A 26,298-nucleotide genomic window follows, 5' to 3' on the forward strand; every position below is an offset into this window, starting at 1 on the left:
TGCCGATATGAAGTGAGCAGATGACTTTGGGGGAGGAAAGGGAGGGAGGGGGGGGTGTTTTGCATTTTTTGTTCACGCATTGTGCGGCTGGTCTGTCAATACATATGGTAAAACTGGTGTCAGCAGGTTTAATGCATATGCAAAAGAGCCAGACAGGTTGTGCGTGTGGCTTCTTTTACATTTTAATGGAAAAGCTGGGAACGACAGATAAAGCCATTGATAGAAAATGAAAAAAATAAAAAAATAAAAAAGGGGGGCTGTGCTTCAACAACCACAAACCAGAGGAGACATTTTCAGACCTGCCCTTTGGAAAGCAATCTCTTCAGAGCCACTTGGCTTCACCTGAGCAACCTGAAAAAAAAGGGGGAAAAACTGCCAAGATATGACACAACCACGAGATTAACAGTTATGATATGTTCACATTTATTGTGCAGTGACTTTTATATACATACAATTTTTATACACCTAATTTACATGAACAGAAATAAATTAATCTGCTAATGTTTTTTGAACTCATCTGGCTTTATAGTGTTCCCACTGACTGGACACAGCAGAACTTTGAAGGAGTAAAAGCACAATAATTCCAAGTGACACATGAGTGACAAGGCAGTTATACACGAGTCAATGTAGTTTTCATTAGTGTTATATCTTACACACATAAAGAAGCAGTTGGTAAGAGTTGGTTTGAGATAACTTGGAAATCTTAAAAACATTAACAGGACGTTTTGACTGAGCGTTTGAGGTCAGTCGTCACGAAGCATCGCTCTGCTTTTAAAACTGGGCGACGAGGTCAGACAATAACAGAGCAGAGTCCCTGACAGGTTTATATTTGGAAAGCTTTGTCTCAGCACAATTCTCTAAGCGTCATTTACCGTTTATACTTTTAAAGACAGATTTTGTGTACAGACTTTACACATCAGTATCACACCCAGTTAAGTTTTTAGTTTAACTTTTGAGGACACTTTACAATCAGTAATAATCTTTTTGAAAAACAAAAGTTCTAGATAATGTTAAAAAAAACAAAACAATCATCTATATAACAGGTTAGACAAATGAATAAAAAAATAAACTTAAAATAAAAAGATAAACTCACTTCAGCACGATATATTGGTCATATTAGAATTATATTAGAATCTTACTGTTTCATAGAAGTTGATTTTAGTGTTTAAATACAAAGATGTATTTGTTATCATGTCTATACATTCCTTTCTTGCTGTATTTTGTTGTAATTTAATTAAGGCATTAATTTATTCTAAAATTTTCTTTGTAATTCCTAAACACATCATTTATTTTACTGGTAGACTTATTTTTGTTGGTTAGTTTCTGTTTGGAAGTTATCTCCCATTGTTTCAGACAATGAGGCCAATCAGATGCCCTGCAGGTCAATATTTCCAATGAGAAGTCTTACTAACTGCATCTTTAATATGACTATTACTATTGTGCTACATACAGTATTGATCACTGACAGACACAAAGATAAAATACATCTTAGCTAATTAGTGTGTTCTTTATAAAAAGTAAATCTAACAGGCTAATGTGAAAATCATCTTCAACCGTGTACATCGTAGTGTGTAGAAATAATAAAAATACATTAAATGGAGGGGCTGGGGCCCACGCGCGTGAAACTGTGACCATGGGGAAAATAAAACGTGAACCACTGGAGACGTGATCTCTGGGTTTCCCATATACACAAAGTGTAAATACAAACATGGACCTGCTCTCATCTTTTCAGTCTGAGGGAACGGACAGGGAGTCTACCTCTCTACTGCTAGCTTATGATATACACTGACACTAACTAGAGTGACATGCCTATGTAACACGAAACAACACATCGACTCCAGCCTCCTCTTAACCGTACAGAAACACAGAGAAAGAATTTACAGGATACATTAATGGGTCTTAAGCACTAAACTGCTGCAAGCAGCGAGTAATCTAAGCTATCCATACATGCAGCTTGTGGTGAGTTACTACAGTACTATTCAGTGGTTTGTTGGCGGCTGTGTGAAAACCCAGAGTTTGTGTTTCTTATTACTATTACTTCTATCACCAGATAATGATTTTCAACATGGCTCTGATGTTCCATCGCACTCCATCTATTCAGCCTCTCATGAATGTGAACAGATAATCACACGGCAGCCACCGCATCACCACACCATACAGGAACATCTGATTATTGCACACAAGCACTGAACTTGCAAATGTTCATGCAGAATGTATGAGGAACACACTACACTCAAATCAGTGGTTGCTCACTATGTGACAAATGACCATACAGTTCTTTGGAAGACTAAAATACATTGTTTGGGATGGTCAGGGACATTTAACTACGTGGCACACTGCCGAGACGCCTACAGCGCATTTCTTACAACCAAAAGGTGGTGGAGAGATGTTTTATCAATATTAAGATGCTCGACACCATCTGACTGCATTACAGTACCTTCTTTAGACAGTAGAAAAAGAGGAGTGTTAGAGATGATAATTGCACTGAGGAGAAAAGGGGAAGGAGACAAATTCTGTGAGAGAATCTAACGACCTCTTTTCCAATCAAATTCTAGCGTCGGCATGTAAAACACATTACATCCATATCCAACATTCATAGCATTGTTTCTGTTAAAACACAAAAATAGTTAAGACTCACAGAAAGAATCCCAGCAAAGAAAGAAAATGATACCAGGAGTTCATCTGTTTGGAGATGAGTATAAAATTGATGTTTAAACTTAAAATTCAAATAGATGCAATCTTTTCAGACACACATTTCCCCCGGAAAACTACTTCCACAGACTAGACTACTGACTAGATGAGTGAAACGGTTGTAAGGCGGAAGGATGAGAGGAGGAGGAGGAGGAGGAGATGTGAGAGTGAAACGGGGTTGTGGTGATGGACCCTGTGTGTAATGGAGCTTGCATCGTCTTCACTCCGACTCAGGGGGATTGAGAGCCTGACCTGTAGCTCTTAAAGCTGCCCAGCAGACTCTGCACCCCTTTCTTGACACGTCGAGCCACAGAGTCAGCAGGAGGAGTGGGCAGGCAGGAGGCGAGGCTGGGCGGACGTGCATCCAAACACTTCTGGTAGCGAAGCTTTAAAAAGAGGAAGACACACACAGTATAAATGGTGTATTCAAGACACTAGACTAAACACTGGAGTAAACATGTAAACAACTGTGATTCATATTTGTGCTGGAATAGCTTTTGACTTTGAGAAAGAACAAACAATAAAGCATCTCTTCCTCTCATCTCTCCATCTTTCGGGCTTTCATCTCATGTGTATCTGTTTACAACTCACCATGCACGCAGCCTGGACAGCCTCACTCAGACTGGCAGCGTTGGGCTCGCACCAAAACATGTGACAGGCAAAATCTCGTGGACCTTCCGCCATGATGAAAGCAAAAGTGTGGACGTCCTTCCCAACTCCCATGAAAGACAGGAAACGCACCCGGTTCTCTGACAGAACTTCGTCATCCTGGATAAATGACACAGTAAAATAACTTAAGAGTGTACTTAAAATACTTTGGGAGAGAACAATGACAACGACAAACATTTATCAAAAGCCGATATAACAAAGCATTTATGAAACTCAAATTTTGTCTGTTTTAATGTCACATTTGTAGTTTGAGAACTCAAGTTAAGAGTGAGACAAGAAAAGGAGCATGTTGAATCGAATCTTACATTTTACATTGATACATGTGGACATCTGTGTTGAGGTACATATTAATGAAATTTTAGTCCAGATTTAAATCATCCGACTCCTCGTGTTGAATTTGTTGTCTGTTACCTGTTTTGAAAGTATTGTGATGGTGGCTGGTGCAACATCCACAGAGACAGGAGTCCAATCATTTTTATCTTTGCCATTCACTGCTGCCTCTATCGCGTCATTGATTATTTCCACACCTGAGAAAGAAAAGACACACACACACATTGCATTACTCCAGCTCACATAATCATGAAGACAAAATATTCTCAACATTTCTAAGCAGCTGAAGAATGAACACAAACCATTACATGTTTCAAAGTGTTTTCTTACCGACTGGCTTCGCCACATTCTCACAACCAAGATAATAAACATGGAAGCGCTGGAAGAGTTCATTTTTTGGAGCCGGAAACTCTGTTGAGAAAGGAGGAAGCATTAAGTGATCTGCTGTCACACTTTTGAATTTTGACTACTTTAAAAAGTTTAGACACTTTACCTTCAACTGGGAAAACCATGGGTTTATCTGGGTCGGAGTGGAGTCTGCTAACTCCTGGCCTGGTTGCCTTTCTCTCCAACATTATCTAAAGTTTAATTAAGGGAGGAAAACACGTGAAGTTCATGTCAGAAATCTATAGCTGCTTATAAGCGAAGCCAGTGTATTGACTTAATCATGAAACTAAATTAAATGCAGCAGCGGCGGACCTTTGAGCACATCTCATGGAGGCTGGTGGCGATGTTCTTGGCGGGTGAGTCACAGCGGAAGACATGACACTTCAGAACTTGGGTCAAGTTGTCCCGAGCCACATAAGCAAAATCCCTGCAGGTGGATGCAAAAGGTCACATTCACATATTGAATTATTAACACAGCATAAATGTGTGAGCTATACAAATCTATATGCTTACGTGCACATAAAACAAAGACACATACACTGTGGCAAGAAAAAACCTCACAAGACAATTTGAAAACAGACAGAAGTCAGTGAAGTATACCTTTCCCTTTTCGAGATGGAAAACGCAGCATGAAAGAAAAAACATGATCATTAGACCAAAGTACAAATCAGGATGTTATTTTTGTGTGTAATGTTCATAACTGTTCAGCAGAGGGAAGCAGAGTGCAATAAAAAGAGTAGGATGTGATCGCCACGACACTGAGTCACGACAAGCGGAGTGCGTACATTATGTTAAATAATAATCTAAATGCAGACTCAACTGTTTAATGGCATTTAATTCAAAAATAATGAGAAAAGCTGTGTCCTCACACACCATCAGGGAGAATATGAAACAAGTGTCATTTCGATTAAAAAGGTAAAAATGTATCTTAATGCACAAATTATAAGAAAGATCCTGTCAGTTAAAGTTAAAGTCAGAGAGAGTTGAAGAAGAACTACCTCAACTGAAATACAACTAATCAATGATGAATGAGTATTTTTGAAGCATGTTGTGCTTAAAGCAGTTTTTTATAGTTCAGTAAATAAACTGTACAGATCTTCCATTGTTTTTGGGCCCTACAATGAACATAATGGTTACTGACCTGCCGTTGTCTCTGCCCACACCCCAGACACGGATGCTGCCGATCGGCTGAGCATGAAGCAGAGTCTGTCCCAGTGGGTCGATCAAGTTCATGGTGTCATTCTCCAGGACCATCAACATGTCCTTACCCTGTCACAACACACACACTCTCAATACGAGCAGCCTAGCATCATAATATTTCACCCTTCAGTAATGAGATCTGTGGGCTGCTTTTCTATACAGGCATTAGTACTCACTATTTTCACATAGCTATTTAGTATTTATACAGTAGTATCACATAGATATTTAGTAGTTTTCACATTGTAAATATACAAAAAGCTGGCTTAAGTAACTGGATCAGTCCTTCTTAACTAAAATACTTAAATGCTAGATGGCAATATCAGACAATAAGCAGCAACCCTCAGAGAGACTGTGCGTTTTGGTCTAGACAGTGTACTACTAATCATGAGTGTTAAACAAGTGCATATAAATGCATCTACATTAAAGCAGGCTGTTCAAGCGTGTCAGCAAAATCCCCTCACCTCTCCCCAGATACCAGCAGTGTCATGAAGGTTGTGTTTGTGATAAGACAGCTGCCTGATGCAGTTGTTGACAGCCACGCTACTCTTGCCCGGTGCCATGTCCTCCTCAGACATCTCCACCCAGCCCAACGAACGCACCGCAAAACACTGAAAAGTGCAGATACACAAGACATTAGTACAAAACAGGACGGTGCAGGGAAAGTGAAGAACATAGCAATAGAAATCTTGTTTCTGGAAACACTGAAACAATATAGATAGATATGGACCTCGGTGTCTTAAGTTGAATTGAATAAAGCAATAATGTTGATAATAATGAAAAATTGCTCATCTAAAACATGTAGGGGAAAAAATATTTGGCCTCCCTAGAAACTATAAATACCAACTGCAATTACATTGTAATCTCCTGAATATTCTGGAGCCGTTTAGAGCCATTGTGCAGCCCTGTGAAGACAAACTCCAGACCTGATGCCAGTCTTGTGGTTGAGATAAACAGCAGCAGAACTATTACTAAAACTAAATCTGGTTATGAGACAATGTTTACTTTCATCATGTTCAGGAAATCCAACATCAAACACTGATTTACCTTAGTTTCTAGGTCTGTGGAGAGTGGAGTGAGCTTCTCATCTTCCTCAGACTGGGAGCAATTGTAGCTATAATAACAAAAGAAAAGAGTCCAACAGAAGGAGAATCAGAAAAGCACAGGATGTTAAATACCACCTACTAATGAATTAAACTGCTTTCACGACACATACTTGAGATTGATGGATGCATAGCGTAGAGTTGCCCCTTCAAACTCCTTCAGACTTTGATCAGATGCAACTTCTCCCTCCTCCTCCTAAAGTCACAGATTAGAAAAACAGACTTTAACTTTGCTCAACGTTTTGTAGCTACAAGATGTAAACTCGTCAGGCCGACAGTTGGTTAACAAATAGTTTTAATACAAAGATGGTGACTGACATCTTGAAATACTCAACAAATGAAAAAAATTATGCCATGAGAAGTAGAACGCTTGGTAAAAATGTTCAAAAACTATTCCTAAATTGTTTTTGTAGACACCAAAATATGACAATATGTCCCAATACTGAATAATTTGTCTGGACTAAATTTAATGTTTTCCAAGATGTACCTTCCACAATTCTGCTTCACCCGCTCCTTCATCTGTGCTGGAGAGTTGAGCCCATGATTCCTGCAAAATATAACAAAGTTAACGTTACCTCGAGCTTCACATGTCTGTGTCTCCAGCCAAGTTAAAGGAGTGTTAGACCTCACCTCAGGCTCCTCACAGGGAGTAGTAGTCTCCAGGGACATAGTGGATGACATCATGGAATCACCAACTTTACCCAGGGGTGAAGGAGGCTCCCACTGGGTGGTGCCTGTGGGGATGTGCCAGTAGTAAGTGCCTGATGTATCTCGCACTCTCATCCATCCTGAGGGCAGGTCTGTGTCTGTCTCAAAAGCACTCGAGTCCCAAAAGGAATCTGGAAGGCAGAAAGCAAAAGAGAAGCACAGGAAAGGGAAAATGTTAAATGAGTGGTTACAAATCTGTATTATTTGTAAAGTGCCAAATCATAACATACATTATCTCAAGGTATTTTACATAGTACGGTCGAGACCTTAAAAATTATAGAGAAACCCAACAGTTCCCAGGATGAGCAAACACTTCGAAGACTGTAGAGGTAAAAACTTTCTAATTAACTGAACTGGAAGAAACCTCCAGCAGAAGCAGACTCAATGTGGGCGGCCATCTGCCTCGAACTGTCAAACATCGACTGGTTTGTCACAGTTGGACTGGCCATCGGCAGCACAAGGAGAAGTCTTTCCACGTTGTGAACATTCAAAACATCCATACAGTTCCAACTATCCATGGCAGGCAGAACTAGGCATAACACCTGCCCTCTCCTATCCCTCCGGTGTGCACAAGAGGGTACATGTTCATTGGGCAATCACATTAATCAATCCTGTTCAGGAATAGCAGCATGTCCACATGCTGTGGTTAATCCTGATGACCTCTGAAGCCTCATTAACACCCGAGAACCACACTACAGTTCAGTCAAATGAAAGTCAGAACCCTTTAAGCAGATGTTAAACACAGTGCCACACACACTTTTGGTAATTTCTCTCCGAAATCACTTTGTATTTATTAAGTGTGTATTCCAATCACTGTCTTTGATTGCAGAAAAGCTTTGTTAGACAACCACAGCACAGTGTAGGTTTTCCTAAGCTTATACTGCTCTTCTTAGAAATGTCACTGTGAAATCAGGGAGTGTTCCCTGCTACTCCATTCACTCTAATGTTAAATCAGAGAGGTAATTTCTGGAAGGATTCAGCAGCATTGCAGAGGACATGAAAGCAGACCTCGACAAGCAAGAACAGATGTGGGCTATGAATTTAAAAGAGATGGAGGAGAAGAAACAACTGCTCGAGTAGGAGGAGAAGGAACTTAATGAGACCAAGAAACAACAAGTTGAGCAAAAGAAAGAACTGGAGAAGGAAAATTAACAAATGGAGGAGGAGGAGAAAGAACTAAACGAGAACAAGAAACAACTCGACGAGAAGATCGTTGGATCGGCAAGATGTTGCCAACGCTTTGATCAAGGCTGCTGGTTTTTCAGCTCAGGCGGAGCAACGGAAGCTCCCTTTCCCCTCCCTTCCCCTCTCCACCTGCTTCCTATCTCCCACCCTCTCCCCCCTTAACGTTCCCTTCTCTCCCTCATGTCTCCTTACCCCTAGCCGACCTCCACCCTCACCTTCCTTCTCAAAATAGAAACTAAAGAAAATAATATCTAAACTCATTGTTAAATTTCCTCTCTTCCCTCTTCTCTATAACTGCAATTCTTTGACATGGTCTGTTACGAGGCAGAATCAGTGGTACAGTTATCAAATACTAGAATCTGTTATGTTGTTATTTCCTGTGAATAAGTGAAATTTCCTTCTGTATGAACTGAAAACTTCTTTTCTCAAAACGTGTCATTGTGTATTGGAATGTGGTGTTACACCATATCATCAACTCCATGTGGTGTTTACCTCTGTTGCCATTGGGAGTGCTCTCAGCCGTGTTATCCTGGGACACTGCGGGCCAGCTGGTCTCTTCATCACTCGGTGTCCCGTTCATGTTGGAGAAGAGGAGGCAGGCGTTTCTCCCCACAACGCCGCCCTCCTTCTGAGACTCCACATCACTCTGATCTTCTGCCACTATCTCTCCACTGGTATCCCCTGATGTCTCCTCATCTTCCTCTGAATTGTTGTCTTTGTCTTTACCGTCCTCTTCCCTCTCCTTGTCTTTCTCCTCTGTGGACTCCAGAGTGTCGATGAGTAGCGGCTCATTGAGGATGATCTTGGACTCCTCCTGACTGAGACCAGGGGTCATTGTGATTTTTGGAGATTTCGTCTGCTCCTCGTTTTCCTGCTGTTCTTCCTGAGAGGTGTTCTGATGAGGGAACTCGCCCTTGTTCCCATTCTGGCTGATGTTGCAGTTGTGGTCCTGGTCCTGCTGGTTCTCCGCCACCTTCCGCAGCTGGTTCCGGCCTTCCTTCACCCATTTGGCGTTGTTTCCGGTGGACTCCTGGTCGCACCAGTGGCTGCTGTCATTCAGCTTGTTCTTCAGCTCCTCGTCTTGCTTTTGCTTGTTCACAACATATGGCATTTCTTCATCGTCATGGCCGCCCATGGTAACTTTCCATGTAGCTGCTCTGCTGGGAGGAAGAGACTTGTTAGCATTACCGTTAGCAGACAAGCTAGCAATAAATAATAGATATTTAGCAGAGTTTGTGAAAACGAACCACGGTGATGTTATGAATATATTCTGATTATATTGCTAGCTGTTAGCTAAGTAGCAATCACGAATAGATGCTAAAATATACGTTAAGATGACCGCAAGCAGCACCAACAACCTAGAGACGGAAGTCAGTTTGACACGCGTCTATTCCGGGTTACCCATCACCGCTGTTACACCGACTGTTGGATTTTTCACACGAACACCAAACGCACTTCAAATAGCTTCACTTTCCATTAGCCATCACGACATTTTTTTCTCTTTAGCCCCTGAGCTAACCGTTAGCTCGCCGTGTCATTTTACATCCAGTCGGCTGGTGGCTAAATTAAAAACCCGTTTCTGAAGACAAACTAAACGCTTACATGCTGTGATGTGTATCAGATGCCACCGCAGCAGCTGGAAAATAACGGGCAGCGTCCGCCATCATCACCGCCGCCGTCATCTTGGCTAGGCTAACGGTAGCTCCAAAAAGCGAGTGCGGCGACTGTGATTCACGAAGCTTGTGGTGATAACATGCGACTTACCAGCTGCGCTAAAACCTCCTGATGTCGAACTGTGCGGACCCGTGCGAGCTGGCTACATATTTCCCACGAACCGTGAGGGGCTGAGTTCGGGGTGTTTTCTGTCCGTGGGCTCGGCTGCTGATGGAGGACGAACGTGCGTCACTGATCCACGTCACGGACCGAGCCCGCAGCGGCTGCCACTCACCAAGGCAACGAAGAAGAAGGAGATAATAAATAAAATATAACAAATAAAATAAAGTGCACTTCTATAGAGTTTGATAACATTATTGATCCAGGGCTGCATTTTGTCAGGATGCAAATTATCATGCGTTAACTCACCGTGCAACCACTGCGCCACTTTATAGAGGTTTCTTATGATACACTTGTAAATGGCTCGTAACTAAAATTATTTATCACATGTTCATGAGATCAATAGTTTCCACTTGACATGTTTGACATTCATTAAATAAAAATAAAAAAACAAATGGTATTACAAGTTCCTGGTTGGAGTTAAATAGTATTTTAAAATTTACTTGTAACGGCATAAAAGGTAGACGTGAAGGTCCAGTGTGTAAGATTTAGGTGAATGGGATCTATTGGCAGAAATTGAATATAAAATAACCCTCGCAATGTTTTCACTAGTGTGTGTTTCATCTAATTTGTACTAATTGTTGTTTTCTTTAACCTAGAATGGACCCTTCATATTTAAATACTTTATATTTACATCAGGAGCGAGACCTCTCTACGGAGGCCATGTTTTTGTTACAGTGGCCCAAACTGGACAAACTAAACACCTTTTGAGTTTTTATGACAACTGAAGGCTACCACAGGTTCTCTCTCAAGTGAAGGGTGAGGTGAGGGGTGTTCAGCTGCAACATTCAACTCCACCACTAGATGTCACTAAATTCTACACCCTGAACCTTTAAGAAACTCAACACACCTTTATCAGTTAATTATGAAAGCCAAACTATTATATATAAAAATTAACCCATTGCCACTAATTATGGTGGTTTGAATTAAACCTTGCTGATAAAAGGGACACTTCCACTTCACTTTCCTCAAATGGCATTTTTTTTAGAGGTAATAATGGAAAGTCAGATATTAACTTCACCCAACACTTTTTCTGTATTTAAATAATTAAAATGGACTGACTGAAAACATTATTTTCTTCAAATGAAATTACTTTTCTTGATTTTCATCAAACCTTCACCCCCATTGGGAAATCAAGGCCATAAAATTCCATTGTTGTAAATTGGCATTAGTCCCTGATTCATGATCACTAATTTCAGCTGGTAAATAGATTTCATATTTCTCATTAAAACATTTATTCTGTTGGTAATTTAACAGTCAACACTAAAAGCAGGTCAATTAAGCCCACTACCACACTAAGCTAAATATCAACAGTTAATACTATTGATATGATAGTGATGCTGCTTTTTTAATGCCATTTTATCACATTTCATAAAAAGTGTCCAACTCCCACTAAAAATCCACACATTCAAGTTTCCCATACTTTTCCTTTTTAATATACTTATATATAAATACATACATTTGTATAAGTCATTCTTGATTTTGGCTTCAACTGCTGACATTCGGCACAAACGCGCAAGCTGGTGGAGGCACAGAAACAATACAGGTAGAAGAGACAACCCATATGAGATTGATATAAATTCAGAAGTACTATAAAGGCCCAACATAATAAAAACAAGTGAGAAGACAACAGAACAGTTTGAAAGATGTTAATATCACACCCATAATCCCACAGTCACCTTCTGTTGGCAGCAGCTACTGATGGAGCCACAAAAGTTGGAGGAAAGGCATTTCCCATTCTTGACACCAAAACATATTCAATCTGTACCGAAGACATCCATGAGAAATATACAGTCCGGTGCAGTATTTAAACATGATAGTACACTTATTCAACATGAAAATAAGTCTTAAGTGAAGTACAAACACTTCAGGACATCATGAAACAGGCTGATGTTACTTTTTTGCTAGTACAGCTAGCAACTTCAAATCATAATAAAACAGAGTTTAACATTTTGAGCTAGATTACAGAAGAATGTTTGAGTAATCTAGTTAATTACAATTATCAACAGAAAACCAGCAGTGTTTTATTGCATAATCCCCCCCATGACTGCAATAATAGACACTGACATTTTTACTGTACTGAAATGAAAACTTAACAAAGGATTGTATAGGCAGTTTTGTACAGGATACAGTCAGGGACCAATGCTCAAGACAGGCTAAGCTCAACATATCACTGCACAGCCAAGCTTAATGGCACAATCCTGCTTTTGTTTGCACTCTCATGGGCAATGCTCACTAGTTCATATACCTCTTCTTATTAATTGGTTTCAGACATCTGACATGCTTGCCCCAGGTGCATAAACAGTAGTTTGTTGCCAACACAACAAACTTTTCCAACAAGACAAGCTTTGGGTTAATGTGTTATTTCTTTACTTTTATTATAAAAGGAGCGGTTACTGGAGAGGGTGACTTTTTAAAAGTCCAGATAAAAATAAGGCCTGAAATCCACTGAAGCAATGCAGCAAACTGTCATGCTGACTTCCACAGGTTATTCAGTTCCTTAAATAAGATTGTACTCAGTCCACATGATTACACTTTAAAAGATGAACAGGCAATATCAAGCTCCTGTGAATACAGTTTCAGCAGATCAGTGACAAAGATGAGAATACTAATAAAAACTTGATACCACATGGAAAAAAAAGAAAACAAAAACAATATAAAAGTAGTGATTGCTGCTGGATTCATCTCAGAAGCTACAGAGGCGCTGAATGCAACGTTAGACAAAAGAGTTTAAGGCAATACTGGTAAGCACCACACCACCACATCTTGAGGGATATCTGGAGAAAGATATCCAGTAATTCATCGCTTCAGTACAGGATGGCAGGGGAGATTTTTTTTACTTGTCCTGCATTTTTTCCAGAATTGGCACAATCATGTCAAATTTAGGCCTCTTAGCAGGGTCTTCATTCATGCAGATCTTCATGAGCTTGCAAATGTGTGGTGAGATGCCGGGGGGGATAGTGGGCCTCAAACCCTCCAAGGAAACCTGAAGGCCCAAACAGACAGACATTAGATCAAGTTACATTTGTAGACAGATAGTGAATTAAACTTATTAATAATAGTTAACTTTAATCAGTCTACTCTTTATCTAGTGAGCCACAGTTCAACCAACCTTCATGCCTATTTCCATGTTGGACAGGTCCGCATAAGGAACCTCTCTGGTCACCAGCTCCCACAGCAGGATAGCAAAGCTCCACATGTCTGCTGACCGGCGGTTGATATCTTCTGGTTTCTTCTGCAGGGCTGGGAACCACAAACAGAAACGAGTTAGAGTTACATGAAGCAAACACACAACAGACTGTGTGCACAGCTGAGTGTTAAGTCAACACCTTCAAGTGTGCGCATTGGATGTGGAAACATACAAACTATTAACTAGTTCAATATTAAAGTGGTATGTTATTATTACTTCTGCCAAGGAGGTTATGTTTCCACCCCAGTCTGTTTGTAATCTGGCCCGGATCTGGACAAATCTTCTTTTAACAATGCATTTTTCATATTTTCATTGATTTCCTAGGGAATAATTCATGGATCTTAATGAAAAAAAACTGACGGAATTTAGGGGACTGATAAGAAGGTGCAATATGCTGTGGCTTGATTGAATTTAAAGGGGACATAGCATGCCCATTTTACCACAAGTTGATATGGTTCCTTGGGGTCTTAATGAAATGTCTGTAACATACTTTGGTCAAAATACCACAAGGATCATTTAAAACAGCACCCTTTTTACCCTGTATAAAACAGCCCTCCACAGAGTGACCTGTTTTGAGTGACTGTTCCTTTAAATGCTAATGAGCCAGCTCCCCCCTCCCCCCTCTCCCCCCATGATTTTAAACGATATAAATTACATATTTTATATGATATAAATTATCAAATATGCATCCCATACTTTGTATTCCCCTTCTGTTGTCCTAGAGTTTTAATTTTCCCAATCACATAATTAAATGTCCCCCTCTGCCCATCCACTACAAGCACACAAGCAGACAGACAGAGAGAGAAAGGGCCAAGACCATGTAGGGAGACTTCCAGTGTATTGTTACGACACAAAACCCAGGAAGCTCAATCGAGTCACTCAAGCATGACATTTCTGACTTAGAGAAACCATAACAAAACGCGCGAGTGTTTTTTTCCCAGAGTTTTTGGGTTGGTAGACATGCCAGATACCCACATTAATGTGTAGAAGCACTAACAAAGTGGAATTTGCATGCTATGTCCCCTTTAAGGGGACTGTTGGGAGGTAAGCACTTTACTGAGTGTCATTCTAGTGACCACAGTTCTAGAAAGCAAGTTTCAATCATTTTCCAATTTGCATTAAACAGAAATAAATTCATACATAAATCATGATGGACATGTAGCTTTGATTAGAATATCCATTATATTGAGGATTAAAATTCACTGGATGTATTATTTAATTGTGAAATGTAATAATTTACTTAGATTATTTAACACTCATTGTCTTTCCATCTGTTACATTATACATTTTTAAAGTTACAAAGATGAGTTTGGATTTTTACCCTATCCAAATTTATATATTTGTACTTATCAACAGCAACACTGTGCTCTCAATTTCACAGTTCACTACCCACTATACCTACACAGTATGGAGGCTGTTTCTATGGCAACTGAAGGCAACATCTCTCTTATATTCAGCCCAGCCACAGACATCATGAGCCACGCACTCTTCTGTAAAATTAAAACCTCACTGGAACCAAATCTCCCTGGTTATTTTCTCATTTCATAACCAGTTTATGTTTCCATCTTGCTTGAATTTCACTGTATCTCAAGGGGAAATCTGCTGAAGATCACATTTGGCTCAGAGACAGTTGAGAGAAGCCTGCATCCATCATTCACGCACGAGCTTGTGTGGCTTCTGCTGTCACTTTCGATCTGTGCTGTATGAGTGATGCCTACCCTCAGGGGCTACCCATGCAGGCGAGTACATCCTGCCAGGACACTGGAAGGAGAACTTGACGTCTGCCATGCTGATCCTGGCTGTCATGTCTTCATCTATCTGTGGAAACAAGGAACACTGAGTGAGATGTCACTTTTAAGTGTAACAGACATTTTCTGGGGCAATACACATTCTTTTTTTAGGTCTCTTATGTACAACAACTGGATAAATTCTGGTGCTAAAAACCACAACTTCCTCTTACCATAACACTTTTGCTGTTGAGAAAGTGGCGAGGGATCATGGGGTCAAGTGTGTGTAGGAAGCCCATTCCGCAAGCAATGTCCAGAGCAAACTTCACTGCCTGCGTCTGGTCCACCACAAAGTCTGATGGCAGGAGGAAATAACAACAGGTTTCAGCCACTTGGAGCTTTCACCACATAACAGGTTGACAGTCAAATGTCCTGATGTGCAGAAAGAGATGGCAACATAATGACAAATACCTAAATGCAAAAAATCACAAATCCCAACAAACCACCGAAACCAGTGACAAGTACAGAGTTTGTGACCAGAGCAGAAGTACTCACTGGTGCCTTCATGCAGCACGTTGTAGAGGGAGCCATAAGGCATCCAGTGTGTGATGATGATGGGGTGAGGGGCGGGAGGAGACTGACATGCTCCCACCATGGGTAGGACATTCGGGTGGGAAAATATCCTGGGATGGAGCCCAGAGGGACGGACACAGGAGAGACAGACAGACAGACAAATCCACACAGGATTTGACATAAACAGACGACTTGTGTGAGATGCAACACCCTCCCAAAATAAACACATACATACATTTTGGTTCAGCACAATGCAAACAGACAAATGAGTGAACACAACAGAAGCACAGAACATAGAGGTTGTAACAAAACAGGATTAAATAATAACCTGAGTTTGGGATACTCCTCATTAAAGTCTCTGCTTTTCCTCGTGGTCCAGTCACGGACTTTTAGCACCTTAACAACAATTTCGTTCCCTTGCCAGCGTCCCTGCCACAACTGTAGACAAGAGATATAGAAAAAAGGGGAGTGAATGACATGTACCTTTAAGTGATAGTCAGCAGTTCTGCATGAATATTCAGTACAATAAAACACTGAAAACAAGAATATAGTACCTCTCCTGATTGGTTCTCATTTAGTTTAGCAACGAGATTAAGCTGTTTGAAGTCGACGCCTGCATGTTTGTTCAAAGTGCCATTGCCTAAAAACACAAGATGGAGACACGTATCATAAGTTGGAGCTCAGATCCAGACTCCACTATATATGTGAAGCTTAGTACACCACCATGTTGACAGAAAAACCAAGACTCACGGGGTCGTGTTCTGGTGGTGCCTTTCCAGAATGTATCCTTGAAAGGAATTTTAACCATGTTCTGTCCCAATTTCTCAGCCTTTTCTGGTTAATGGAGAAATTAGAAAAAAAAATCAACACAGAGCCATAAAACAGAACCATGAATGGCTGATACTGAAACTTGTGGAATTAATTGCTGTTATGTGTAGTTGGGATACCTCTGAGGAGTTCACGTAGGTGAGGTTTGCCTTTGTCCAGGGGAGTTTCCCCATATTTGTTACAGATGCTCACTTGTGCCCCATTAGTCACCAGGTCCTGGGAAGGAGGGAGGTGTGGTTTCAGTGACATTTGTTAATGGTTATCATGATGGGAATTGACAGATGAAGAAGAGAAGCCTCTTTTGACACACCACTAGGGGGTGCACTAACCTCAGCCACTTTGTCTTGGCCCCAGAAGCAGGCATAATGCAGTGGTGTGTTCCCATGCTCATTGGCTGCATTTGTGTCTGCTTTGCACTGGATCAGCTAAAAGAAAACAAATCCAATGATTATTTGCAAAACAAGGCCGGTCAGATCTTGTTTGGGCTGTATACAGAGATGAGAGGTAATGCTACCAAGAAAAATCCTGGAAGTTTGTCTTGCCTGTGGACACATACCAGAGGTATTGAGACACGACTAATATTAAACTCAATAGCTGCCTGGCAGCTATTCTTAATCAGACACTGCAGCAGAATCCTCACATCGTGGCAACAGTGCTGTGTAAAGAACTCACATACAGATCATCTTTATATTTCTTTCATCGACAAAAATGAATGCCTTTAAATTCAATTATTAACAGATCACATTTTGTTTCTCAATTTTACCAACTACAACTGCGTAAAACACTCTACTTCATAAAATTGACAACCACATAGCACATGCGTGTCACATGACAAACTGTATGTTGCATTTCCAAAATTAAACCAGTGGACAACAAACCATTAAACATGAGATGTCTCTTAAAACACACAAAGGAGAGCAGGTGAGTAGGTTTTTTTTTTGTGCAGGGGAGCTTGTGCAGACACAGGGACACAGCTCCCTGCACTGCAGCTACTGATCGTGTGCAGATTGTGCTTTTTAAAATTTGATTAATTTAACTTCAATGGGTCAAAAAGAAAATCGGCCATGAGCCACACGTTCACCATGACGCTGATGCATTTGTTGTATTGTCTGTTTAGGATGTCTTTGAAAAACGTAAATGCACCTAAATAAATAACCAAATAAATAAAGGTTTAACATATTTTCGGGAAAATACCAACCTTATTTAAAATCATAAATCTCTTGTTCTACTCTAAACGAGGGCAGTAGATTTTAGAGCATTAGATCTGAAACGTAATGCAGTAGATTTTAGAATCGTACTTGCAGACATTTACACTTTACCACGACAAGAACAAAACTAGTCAGCCCTACCTTTAAATCAAAAATGCTGATGGTAGAACTGCAAGAACAGACAAGACCTATGTTTGTGTAATCACTGTACAGATGACATCAGTTTAGGATTCATAATATCCTGTGTTTATCAGGCAAACTGAAAGAGACATATTCAAGTTAAATTTCAAGAGCTGTACGTGATTAGTGAAGGTTTCAAAACCCTAAATATAGGAAATATTCGAAAATAAACCATAGATAGAGTGTTAGGTCAGGTTTTAATGGCAGAGATGTAGCTTATATTAATCATCAGAAAAAGGAAGAATAAAACAAGAAAGAGGGAACCTTTTTTTTTTTTTTTTTTTTTTTTTTTTAAAATGGTGCCTCAGTGTTTACACAAGCCTCACCTTTCCCACAATCTCTTGATGCCCATGGCTGGCGGCAAGATGAAGAGGTGTGTCATCTCCACGGTTCATGACGTTAATGCGAGCTCCTCTCATGATAAGCATGTCCACCACACTGGAGCGTCCTTCCCTACAGGCCCAGTGGAGAGGGCTGAAGCCGTGGTCATCTCTATGAGAGAGGAGCAATCATGTTGAGCACAGGCTACACAAAAACCTTCAGCACAGCAAGGAATTATAATAACTCCCAAACAAACGGACAGAAAAAGTTACAAAGTACGACTTAAGGGAGTGAAAGGTATACCAGAAACTTCAGCCCCTAAGTTATCCACATGAAGTTTATTCATGTGCACCACCACTCCTGTGTCCTGCAGTCATATTGGGGGGGGGGGGGGGGGGGGGGGGGGGGGGGGGGGGGGGGGGTTGCTTTTCATTTCTGCCCAGCAGACGTGCGTTTTTGTCTGAAAATGGTCTTCTTGGTTTTTCACAGTTCCCCTTAACTGCAATTTCTTTATGACATTTTGGAAAGTGGAAACTTTATGCAGAAAGCTGTAATAATTTTATATCCTTGCCTGCTTTGTAGATCATCAGTTGCTTCGGAGAGCCAGTGAATGAGTGTTACCATAAGGTTTAAAGAGCCGGACAATACATCAGCTCTGGAATTACATCAGCTGAAGATTCCTATAGACCTTACAAGTACAGACAAGCCAATTGACTAGTCCTGAGTATTTGTATGTAGTGTAAGGGTGTCCTAACTGTACATATTACCTCAATTAGCTGTTTTGTTTTGGCCCAAATGCAGAGTATACGACTGCAAGCTTTAAAGAATACCTCAATTGATAAGACTTGCAGTTGCAAGAACATTTGGTATAACTATCTAAAACCAATGCAGTACAATCTAATAGAGCAGACGTGCAGTAACTCTTACCAGTCAGTTTTATTTTATTTTCCTTTTTGGCAGTTAGAGTAATGCTGCTGTTAAAGTCTGCCGTGTTGGACAGAGAGGTGTTCCTAATATTTCTTCCAATGACATGTGATTTAACAGCACTATTAACTACAACCACCAAAATTATCATGTAGTTGACTCAAACAGAACATTATAACCTTTATTAAGGTGCAGTTTACAATAGTTCCTTTGCATTTATCTGAAAATTAAACCATGCGTTGATTCTTTACTGAGCTATGGGTGTGAATAAAGTGAATTTCCTTTGTACTTCTGTAATTTTCTCACTCTAAAAAGGAAGTTGGTGTGACTCAAACTGAGACAGCAGCCAACAGGCCGCTGGCACTCATCATTCCTCTTTGTCTCAGTGACACTAGCAATGAAACATGTAGGACAGTGGCCTTCATTACATGACAGAGTGACGAATGGTGCGCATCTTCAGAGAAAACGAGATCAAGACCGAGCGATAATGACTCAGCAAGAGATGAGTGACAGTGACAATCAGGAAAGAACAGTAGGCCGAGCGTTAGCTACTGTCCTTATAAAGGCCAGTGAGACCTCCTTCAGCTGTGCTACACATGCAAACACTCTGGCTGCTGCTGTGTGTGATTGTGTGTCATTTCTCCATGGCTGTGGTCACCTTTTCCTCTAATACAAAGTTTTCTTTCTCTGTAGAGTCTCTGTTCCCTCTGTCTTCACATTCAACCCCATCCTCTCCTTCCCTCTTTGTATCAATAAAACAGCTGGACTGGACTGGTTACTATTCTATGGGCCCTTCATTCTTTCGGCAAAGACAGTGCACAACCCTTTTGTTTTTCAGAAAATATGAGTGGCCAGACAGCATAATAATGCAATCTGTGAACTGAGGGAGTATTATGAATCTGCAGGAATTTGAACCCTCTGATCCCCCACCACCAATTCACTGGCTTGTATTCACACATCCTGCAGAGCTCGACTCTAAACAGCATCAAGAGCCCCACAGAGACCCTCAGTCCCACAACACACAGCTATTTGTGCATCTCGGTGACCTACTGCAGTCGCACCACATCTGCTCCCAGAGCAATTTCCTCTCAGACCAAAAAGGACAAATCCTAAAAACTAATTAGCCAACGCTTATGAGACAAAAACTCCCCACAGGCTCGCTTAAATGTGTTTAGGGGGGGAAGTGGATTTATGATTAACTTAAAGGCTCTATTCTTTAGGCGTAAGATTGCACATGTGAACGTAAATATCATCTTGCTTATCTGTATGATCTTTGTGAGCCCAGTCCTGCAGCAGAGTCTCATGAACAGCTAAAACGACAAGTAAACTGCAGGGCCGGTGTTCCACTGCCCTGGGAGAACTGCATGGACAGTGTGGGAACACACAGAGCTAATTTACAAACTACCAAGTCCTGCCTGCCTGCTAATGATTGTAAAACACACTATGGATTTTATGACGGACAACAGCTGCAGTGGGATTTCTCCCAGTGCCCACGATGGCCAGTCCAACTATAAACAGACAGGTTCATTGTGTTTGGGAGTGAGAGAGAAAGAGAGAAAGGGAGAGAGCAAAGATAAAACACTACATTTGAGATCTTTTATATTATTATGAGAAGCGTAAATTATTTTTTCCAGTTTAATATGAAACAGTGGCAGGATAATTTAGACTAAAGCAGTCTAGTGTTCTGAAAAATAACACGAGCCTAATTTAATTACATTTTGCTCACTGGTTTTGCAGAAGCACTTCACTGTCACTGCACACAACTGATTACAGTGATCCTCAGAGTACGCCACTTTATTCAATATTCAGTTACAACAGCAAACATGTTATCTTGTCCCGTATTTTTACATCATCTGATTCATTTCATCGTCTAATTGACTGATGATTATTTGCTGAATCAGGCAGCACCAGTCCACTTTAAACTATTGAAAATGGGCTTTTGTGGTGACAGCAAGTGAGGCTCGGCCCTCTGGTTTCTATGTGCATTTCTATTCAGGGACACTTTTTATAGGATAGATTTTCCCTTTAAGCTGGCTTCATCCACACAACCCAAAGGCACTTGAGCCAGGGTTTTCTTCTGCTCACCCCCTCCACTCTGCCTGTGGTAATTTATTTCAGGCATTTCCACCTGCCAACAGAGCTCAGTTTAGCAGACGGAAAAGCCAGAGGAAGCGCCCCTGTCTGCACCCTGTTTGTCTCGGGCCCAACATCCCCACCAGGTCATATAACAGGCCCAAGCTGAGGGAAGATTAATTCACATAAACATCACAGAAATACAATAAACCAGTTCCCTCAGACTGTGTATGTGAGAAGTCACTTTTGATGAAATTTAAATGGTTGATCGAACAACGTCTTTACTTCCGTAAGACTTTTTCTCTCTCGTCAAGTCGATGGAGCTGCTCTACAATCATGGATCAATACTGTAAATAAGATCAGACAGCAGCTGACAAATCACCACCAATATCTACGTTGACCACTGCCAGTACTGTAGAAGACTATAGACAATAACTACACTTGAGTGGACAGTAGTTGCATGCTCTTAAATGTGGACTGGTCTTGGACGACATGAAATTATCATCATCTTTTGTTGACAGTTCAAAACCCCAAAATATTCTTTTTTTATTATAATGTAAGACAAAAGATAAAATATTGTTGTGACTCTAGAGTGATGTAAAGTACATTTTTCAATCAAAACATGTACTAAACCTGATTCTTTGTCTCATGAAGCAACATAGCTACAGTCAGTGGCAGAAAGGGAAGTGTAGTTGGCTCATGTGCAGGGATTTTTTTAACATACATTTTGAGGAGGCTCAACACAGATAGCCATCACAACCACGAGTACACACTTGTGAGCCAAAGAAAACAAAACGAGCAGAGACCTAGGTCCGTATGAGACCAAAGAGGAGATAACCCATAAAGTTGCAATAAACTCTTTCTGACAAGGGCTGCAACAAACAATTATTTTCATTGATTAATATACCAACTATTTCCTCAATGAATCCTTTGTGATGGCCAGTGTGTTAATGTTTTATAGCTCCGGGAAATGATTTTGGACAATCGTCTGATCAAGTGTAAAAACTTTAAATATGAATAAATGTATTTCAGTGAGTCATCTGAGAAGCTGGAGCTCAGACAATATTTCCATTTGAGCTTGAGACATTAATATTCAGAGAAGACCGGGGTCGATAACTGCACTGTAAACATTTGGGAGGATTTTAAACTTTGCAATTAACTCTTTGAAAACTTTGAGGAAACGTTAGAAAGGAAATGAGCGGAGCTATCTAATACCTCTGGGAGATAAATACCAGAAAGACATCAGTGGAGGAGGGGAGGTGATGTGCTGTGCTATGGCTTACTGTGCATTCCTCTTTAGAAAAGAAAGATCTCTATTCGCCCCCCTCACCCCCAACACACACACTGTTCCACTCCAGCCCACTACAATAATCTCCTCCCCCCTGTCTCTCAGTTTTGGAAGGTGGTAAATGGTTCCCTTAAGGCATGTGTGTTACTCCTTGTAAGGAGATGCAGCATTCCACAACCACACTTTGTCTGAGAGTTACATCAGTGTAAACACACTGTCACCCAGCAGTACAGAAGATATTCAAGAGGGTCTGATATACTGGAATACAGGGGGTTTCCTTAAATGTACAAAGAGGATCTGCAGGGAAATTAAAAGTCTAGAATAGTTCTGTTCCACCCACTGGCTGAGATGTATCAACAAGAAAAGGGAACTTGACATGTAATCAGCTAATGGGAGGGTCACATGTGAGGATGCATGAACCCACACTGGCCTAATGTAATCATGCAGTCTCACAACACTGATTTAGTACTTGCAAGCTGCAGATTATAATTGTTTTAGAGACATTTTTCAAAAAAAGTAAAGATAAGAATCAAAAATTCCCAAAACAAGAAAAACTCAACACAACACGGCTGACAGGAAGAATTAGATTCATTACTTCCATCTTTGCTTGCTTTGAAAACAAATACCAACAAGCTGTCTGGGTGGTCACCAGAACTCGACCGGCGACGGGCTCTGCCAAGTTTTGTTTCTTTGCAGAGTCAACTGAGGATACAAAAGAATCTCAGGACTAACTGGTTATCTGAAACTATCATTCAAATACTTTGTGAGGTGAACATGTCAAATCTTATAGAAGCCTGTCGTATTCTCAGCAACTTATTCTTACACAAATCCGCACAGATGTCTTTTTTGTTTTCTGTGAAGCCTGAACTTGCCACAACAACACCAAGCGTGACTAACTCTACCATCACTGCATGTTTCCTGTTCAACATCACGCCTTTGAATTGTTCCGGTGGCATAAACACGGGTCAAACCGGAAATGGGTTCAATCTCAGGCCAAAATCTAATTGGGAACTGGAAAGGCGCGATCTCTCCCTTCACAATACAACATTTAAAAAGGAAGCAGTGACAATGTAGTAAAGCTGATGTAGTGGAAGTTCACGTCATCCAGCATCACAAAGTCATGTTGTGGCAAGTCAGTTGCAGTAAAGTACAAAATCATCCAGATTACTTAATCTGTATAGAAATTTTGTTAAAGAGGATAATAAATCAAGGCCATAAGCAATACTAAACAAATCCTTAATGGAAACAAGTTAATCTTAGAGGAACTGTGTGCTATTTTGTAATTGCAAATTCTTCATTACATACTTTTATTGGATTATCCCCTGCATACAATTGAATTGCAAATTCTGGGTACTATTTACATCCCACTGTCAAGAAAATAGATGAATGAATAAACCTCGACTCACCCTTGGTTGAGGTCATTCTCCGTGTTGTCCAACCATAATCGAACTGCGACGGCATTGCCTTCCCTGCACTGCGTGAAGATGTCATCCATTTTGGCTGGGGTGTTCTTCCTTCTCCTAAAACGAAGTAAACAGTTGAGAGAGGCGGCCCAAAGGGTTCAGGAGGGTCCTGGCCAGCATCAGTCCCTCATCTGGGACAGCGAGGGACACGGTCAATTGCTCAACTGCTCTTCAACAACCCTGAAACAAAAAGGGGACACAAACAGGGAAGCTGCTGTTAAAACACGTTTCTGAGGCCAGGTCCACTAATCAGCCACAACATTGAAACAGGTAACTGGTTTTTGACTCTGTAGCCAATCTGTGTATATCCTCTCAAATTTAAACCTCTTGTACAAACTAGTAGAAGAAAACCAAGCAACCAAGAAACCACGTATTGAGAAATCTTATCCACCAGTCATACTGGGTGGGTAAGCAGATTACAGCATTGTGACTCACAACACTTGGCCATGACTGTCACCCTGTACACCAGAGTTTTACCAGTGTATTTGTCTCTAGTGTTATGATCATTTCTATTATTCCTTACAATCTACACTAGGGCTGACATTTTTTTTTGATTAATCGGCTGTTTTATTATAAGAATATGTATCTGTACGTTTTCTTAAGCAATCCATACATTATGTAAGAAATAAGTAAAACATATAAAACATCTTGTTCAGCTACAGCGTTCCACCATCTTCTGACACTTGACTAAGCACAATTGGGTATTTAAACTATTGGACGGACAAAATAAAAGACCTCACCCTGAGTTTTGAGACATTTCGATAAGTCTATTCTGCCTAGATTTGACCATTATTGAAGAAAGAGGTGGAATAATGTTTTTTACATCCTGATTTGATCATCAAGGTGAAAATAAAACACCTAAATAAAGCCAGCAGATATAGAGAGAACGTAATGTGAAAAACATACATTCATAATTCAAATGTCACACAGTATATGAGCTGTAATGAATATATTAGTGGGCTTCATGAAAATCACAAGTGCCAGACATAAGTGAAGGCAACAGAATGGGACAAGTTTATACAGTTTTAATCACCTATGAGTGAGGGGACACATTGCAGATGTTTAATGATAAAATAAGACAAGAAGTCATATTACAAATGTGCATAGCAGACAACTCATAAATCCATAGTTTCCACAGAAGGAGCCTGATCTCCATTCATTCTTCAAGCAGTCAACATAAACACTGCAACAACCCTGGACTCGCAGAAATGAGCTCATCGGTCCCAGTTACCAGCAGCAGCAGCCCCAGCTAGCAGCACTGCTACCCGGGGGCTAACCCAGAGGAGCAGCCCCTGGAGGTCCCCTGGTGCTCTTCTCCAGCTCCAGAGGAACCTCACACACGGGCTTTAACCGGAGAGTAGATGAAGTAGATGGAACTGTAACGTCTCCACAGATGAAGCAGCTTCCTGTGGTTGACTACAGGAGCCAGGTTTTCTTTTTGCTAACAAGCTAACAACCTGAACTGACGTCGCGGACAGAATCTCTGTGTTTCACTTGACGCAGAATGAGTGAGAATGGCTCTTCCGGTGCTGCTTGTGAAGTGGAAGCAGGTGAAAGTGGAACTTAAATATAAAATAAAGACGTTAAACCTACCGGGTGTGTTCGTCTGTTTCAGTGTAACGCGGCCACAGCAGAAGTTATTAGCAGCGTTACGTTATCTCCAGAAGTGACTGTGGGCGACGTCCACACCCTCACTGCCAACGTACGTACGTCCCCCGCCCTCTACAGGCGGCCCGCAGAACTGCAGGAGCGTCCAAAGTATTCACAGCCTCAGGTCATGTTTATTTAATCTTTTTTTTAAATATGTCGAATTAGATTTAACCAGAAACAATAATGTAAACAAAAAAGAGAAAAGAGAAAAGAAAGTTTTACCCTTGCACTGTTTTCACTATTTTTGTTTAAAGGTTTAATAAGATTTAGCCAGAATTCAATTCAATTAACAACAACTGTATTTGTCCCCGGAGGGCAATTCTAAGGCTAGAAACAATAATAATACAAACAGCTTAGAAGACCCTGAAAAGAAAAGAAGGTTTCCCCTTGTCTTTTTTTAAAAATACACTTACATGTGCTGTGCCATCATTTTACAGGTCATGTTAGTCTAATGCACAAATTGTATAGCTTCAGTTATTTATCTTTAAATCTGCATTTATATTTGGCTTCAATACTCTTTCTCAGTTACTTTGGTGTTTCATTCACCTTAAACTTAAAGTATTTGTATTGTCAATATCTCCATTAGCACATATTTCTTTGCAGTGACAGCTTTGTAGTAGTTCTTTAATTTATCTATCTATCTATCTATCTATCTATCTATCTATCTATCTATCTGTCTGTCTGTCTGTCTGTCTGTCTGTCTGTCTGTCTGTCTGTCTGTCTATCTATCTATCTATCTATCTATCTATCTTCTTGTCTACATTTTTTCC

The 26,298-nt window shown here is 40.6% G+C and overlaps 2 protein-coding genes across 5 annotated transcripts; both read right to left on the bottom strand.

Annotated features, from left to right (window-relative positions):
* Positions 1 to 406: 406 nt before the first annotated feature.
* apbb1 (amyloid beta (A4) precursor protein-binding, family B, member 1 (Fe65)) lies at positions 407 to 10,191 on the bottom strand. Of its 4 annotated transcripts, none has more exons than XM_034604288.1 (15): positions 10,035 to 10,191; positions 8,763 to 9,427; positions 7,008 to 7,216; positions 6,865 to 6,924; positions 6,491 to 6,570; positions 6,322 to 6,388; positions 5,739 to 5,885; positions 5,219 to 5,346; positions 4,678 to 4,683; positions 4,390 to 4,504; positions 4,184 to 4,268; positions 4,021 to 4,101; positions 3,772 to 3,887; positions 3,283 to 3,459; positions 407 to 3,077 (listed from the first exon to the last, which is right to left on the bottom strand). In XM_034604288.1, the coding sequence occupies exons 2-15, from the start codon at positions 9,403 to 9,405 to the stop codon at positions 2,922 to 2,924; spliced, it is 2,070 nt and encodes a 689-aa protein (XP_034460179.1). In that variant the 5' UTR covers positions 9,406 to 9,427; positions 10,035 to 10,191; the 3' UTR covers positions 407 to 2,921. The 4 variants fall into 4 exon arrangements, with proteins under 4 accessions (XP_034460179.1, XP_034460178.1, XP_034460180.1 ...); XM_034604287.1 differs by having other exon boundaries at positions 6,491 to 6,573; positions 10,035 to 10,187; XM_034604289.1 differs by lacking the exon at positions 4,678 to 4,683 and having other exon boundaries at positions 6,491 to 6,573; positions 10,035 to 10,187.
* Positions 10,192 to 11,893: 1,702 nt separating this feature from the next.
* LOC117772891 (integrin-linked protein kinase) lies at positions 11,894 to 25,633 on the bottom strand. The gene is made up of 13 exons (XM_034604455.1): positions 25,472 to 25,633; positions 23,822 to 24,058; positions 18,136 to 18,301; positions 16,751 to 16,846; positions 16,541 to 16,637; positions 16,344 to 16,427; positions 16,148 to 16,233; positions 15,922 to 16,031; positions 15,576 to 15,703; positions 15,254 to 15,375; positions 15,012 to 15,111; positions 13,216 to 13,346; positions 11,894 to 13,089 (listed from the first exon to the last, which is right to left on the bottom strand). Exons 2-13 carry the CDS (start codon positions 23,908 to 23,910, stop codon positions 12,940 to 12,942), a joined length of 1,359 nt encoding a protein of 452 aa, XP_034460346.1. The 5' UTR covers positions 23,911 to 24,058; positions 25,472 to 25,633; the 3' UTR covers positions 11,894 to 12,939.
* Positions 25,634 to 26,298: the final 665 nt, after the last annotated feature.

This window comes from Hippoglossus hippoglossus, chromosome 13 (assembly GCF_009819705.1).
Source record: "Hippoglossus hippoglossus isolate fHipHip1 chromosome 13, fHipHip1.pri, whole genome shotgun sequence".
Taxonomy (NCBI): domain Eukaryota; kingdom Metazoa; phylum Chordata; class Actinopteri; order Pleuronectiformes; family Pleuronectidae; genus Hippoglossus; species Hippoglossus hippoglossus.

Excerpts from the sequence above, each read along its gene's own strand:
- apbb1 (XM_034604287.1), bottom strand. The coding sequence starts at position 9,405 with ATGGGCGGCCATGACGATGAAGAAATGCCATATGTTGTGAACAAGCAA. Across the intron at positions 4,269-4,389 it reads TCCATGAGATGTGCTCAAAG|ATAATGTTGGAGAGAAAGGC; the intron begins GTCCGCCGCTGC and ends ATTAAACTTTAG. Across the intron at positions 3,078-3,282 it reads CTGTCCAGGCTGCGTGCATG|CTTCGCTACCAGAAGTGTTT; the intron begins GTGAGTTGTAAA and ends CTCTTTTTAAAG.
- LOC117772891 (XM_034604455.1), bottom strand. The coding sequence starts at position 23,910 with ATGGATGACATCTTCACGCAGTGCAGGGAAGGCAATGCCGTCGCAGTT. Across the intron at positions 16,234-16,343 it reads CACCACCAGAACACGACCCC|GCAATGGCACTTTGAACAAA; the intron begins GTGAGTCTTGGT and ends TTGTGTTTTTAG. Across the intron at positions 15,704-15,921 it reads GAGGAGTATCCCAAACTCAG|GATATTTTCCCACCCGAATG; the intron begins GTTATTATTTAA and ends GCTCCATCCCAG.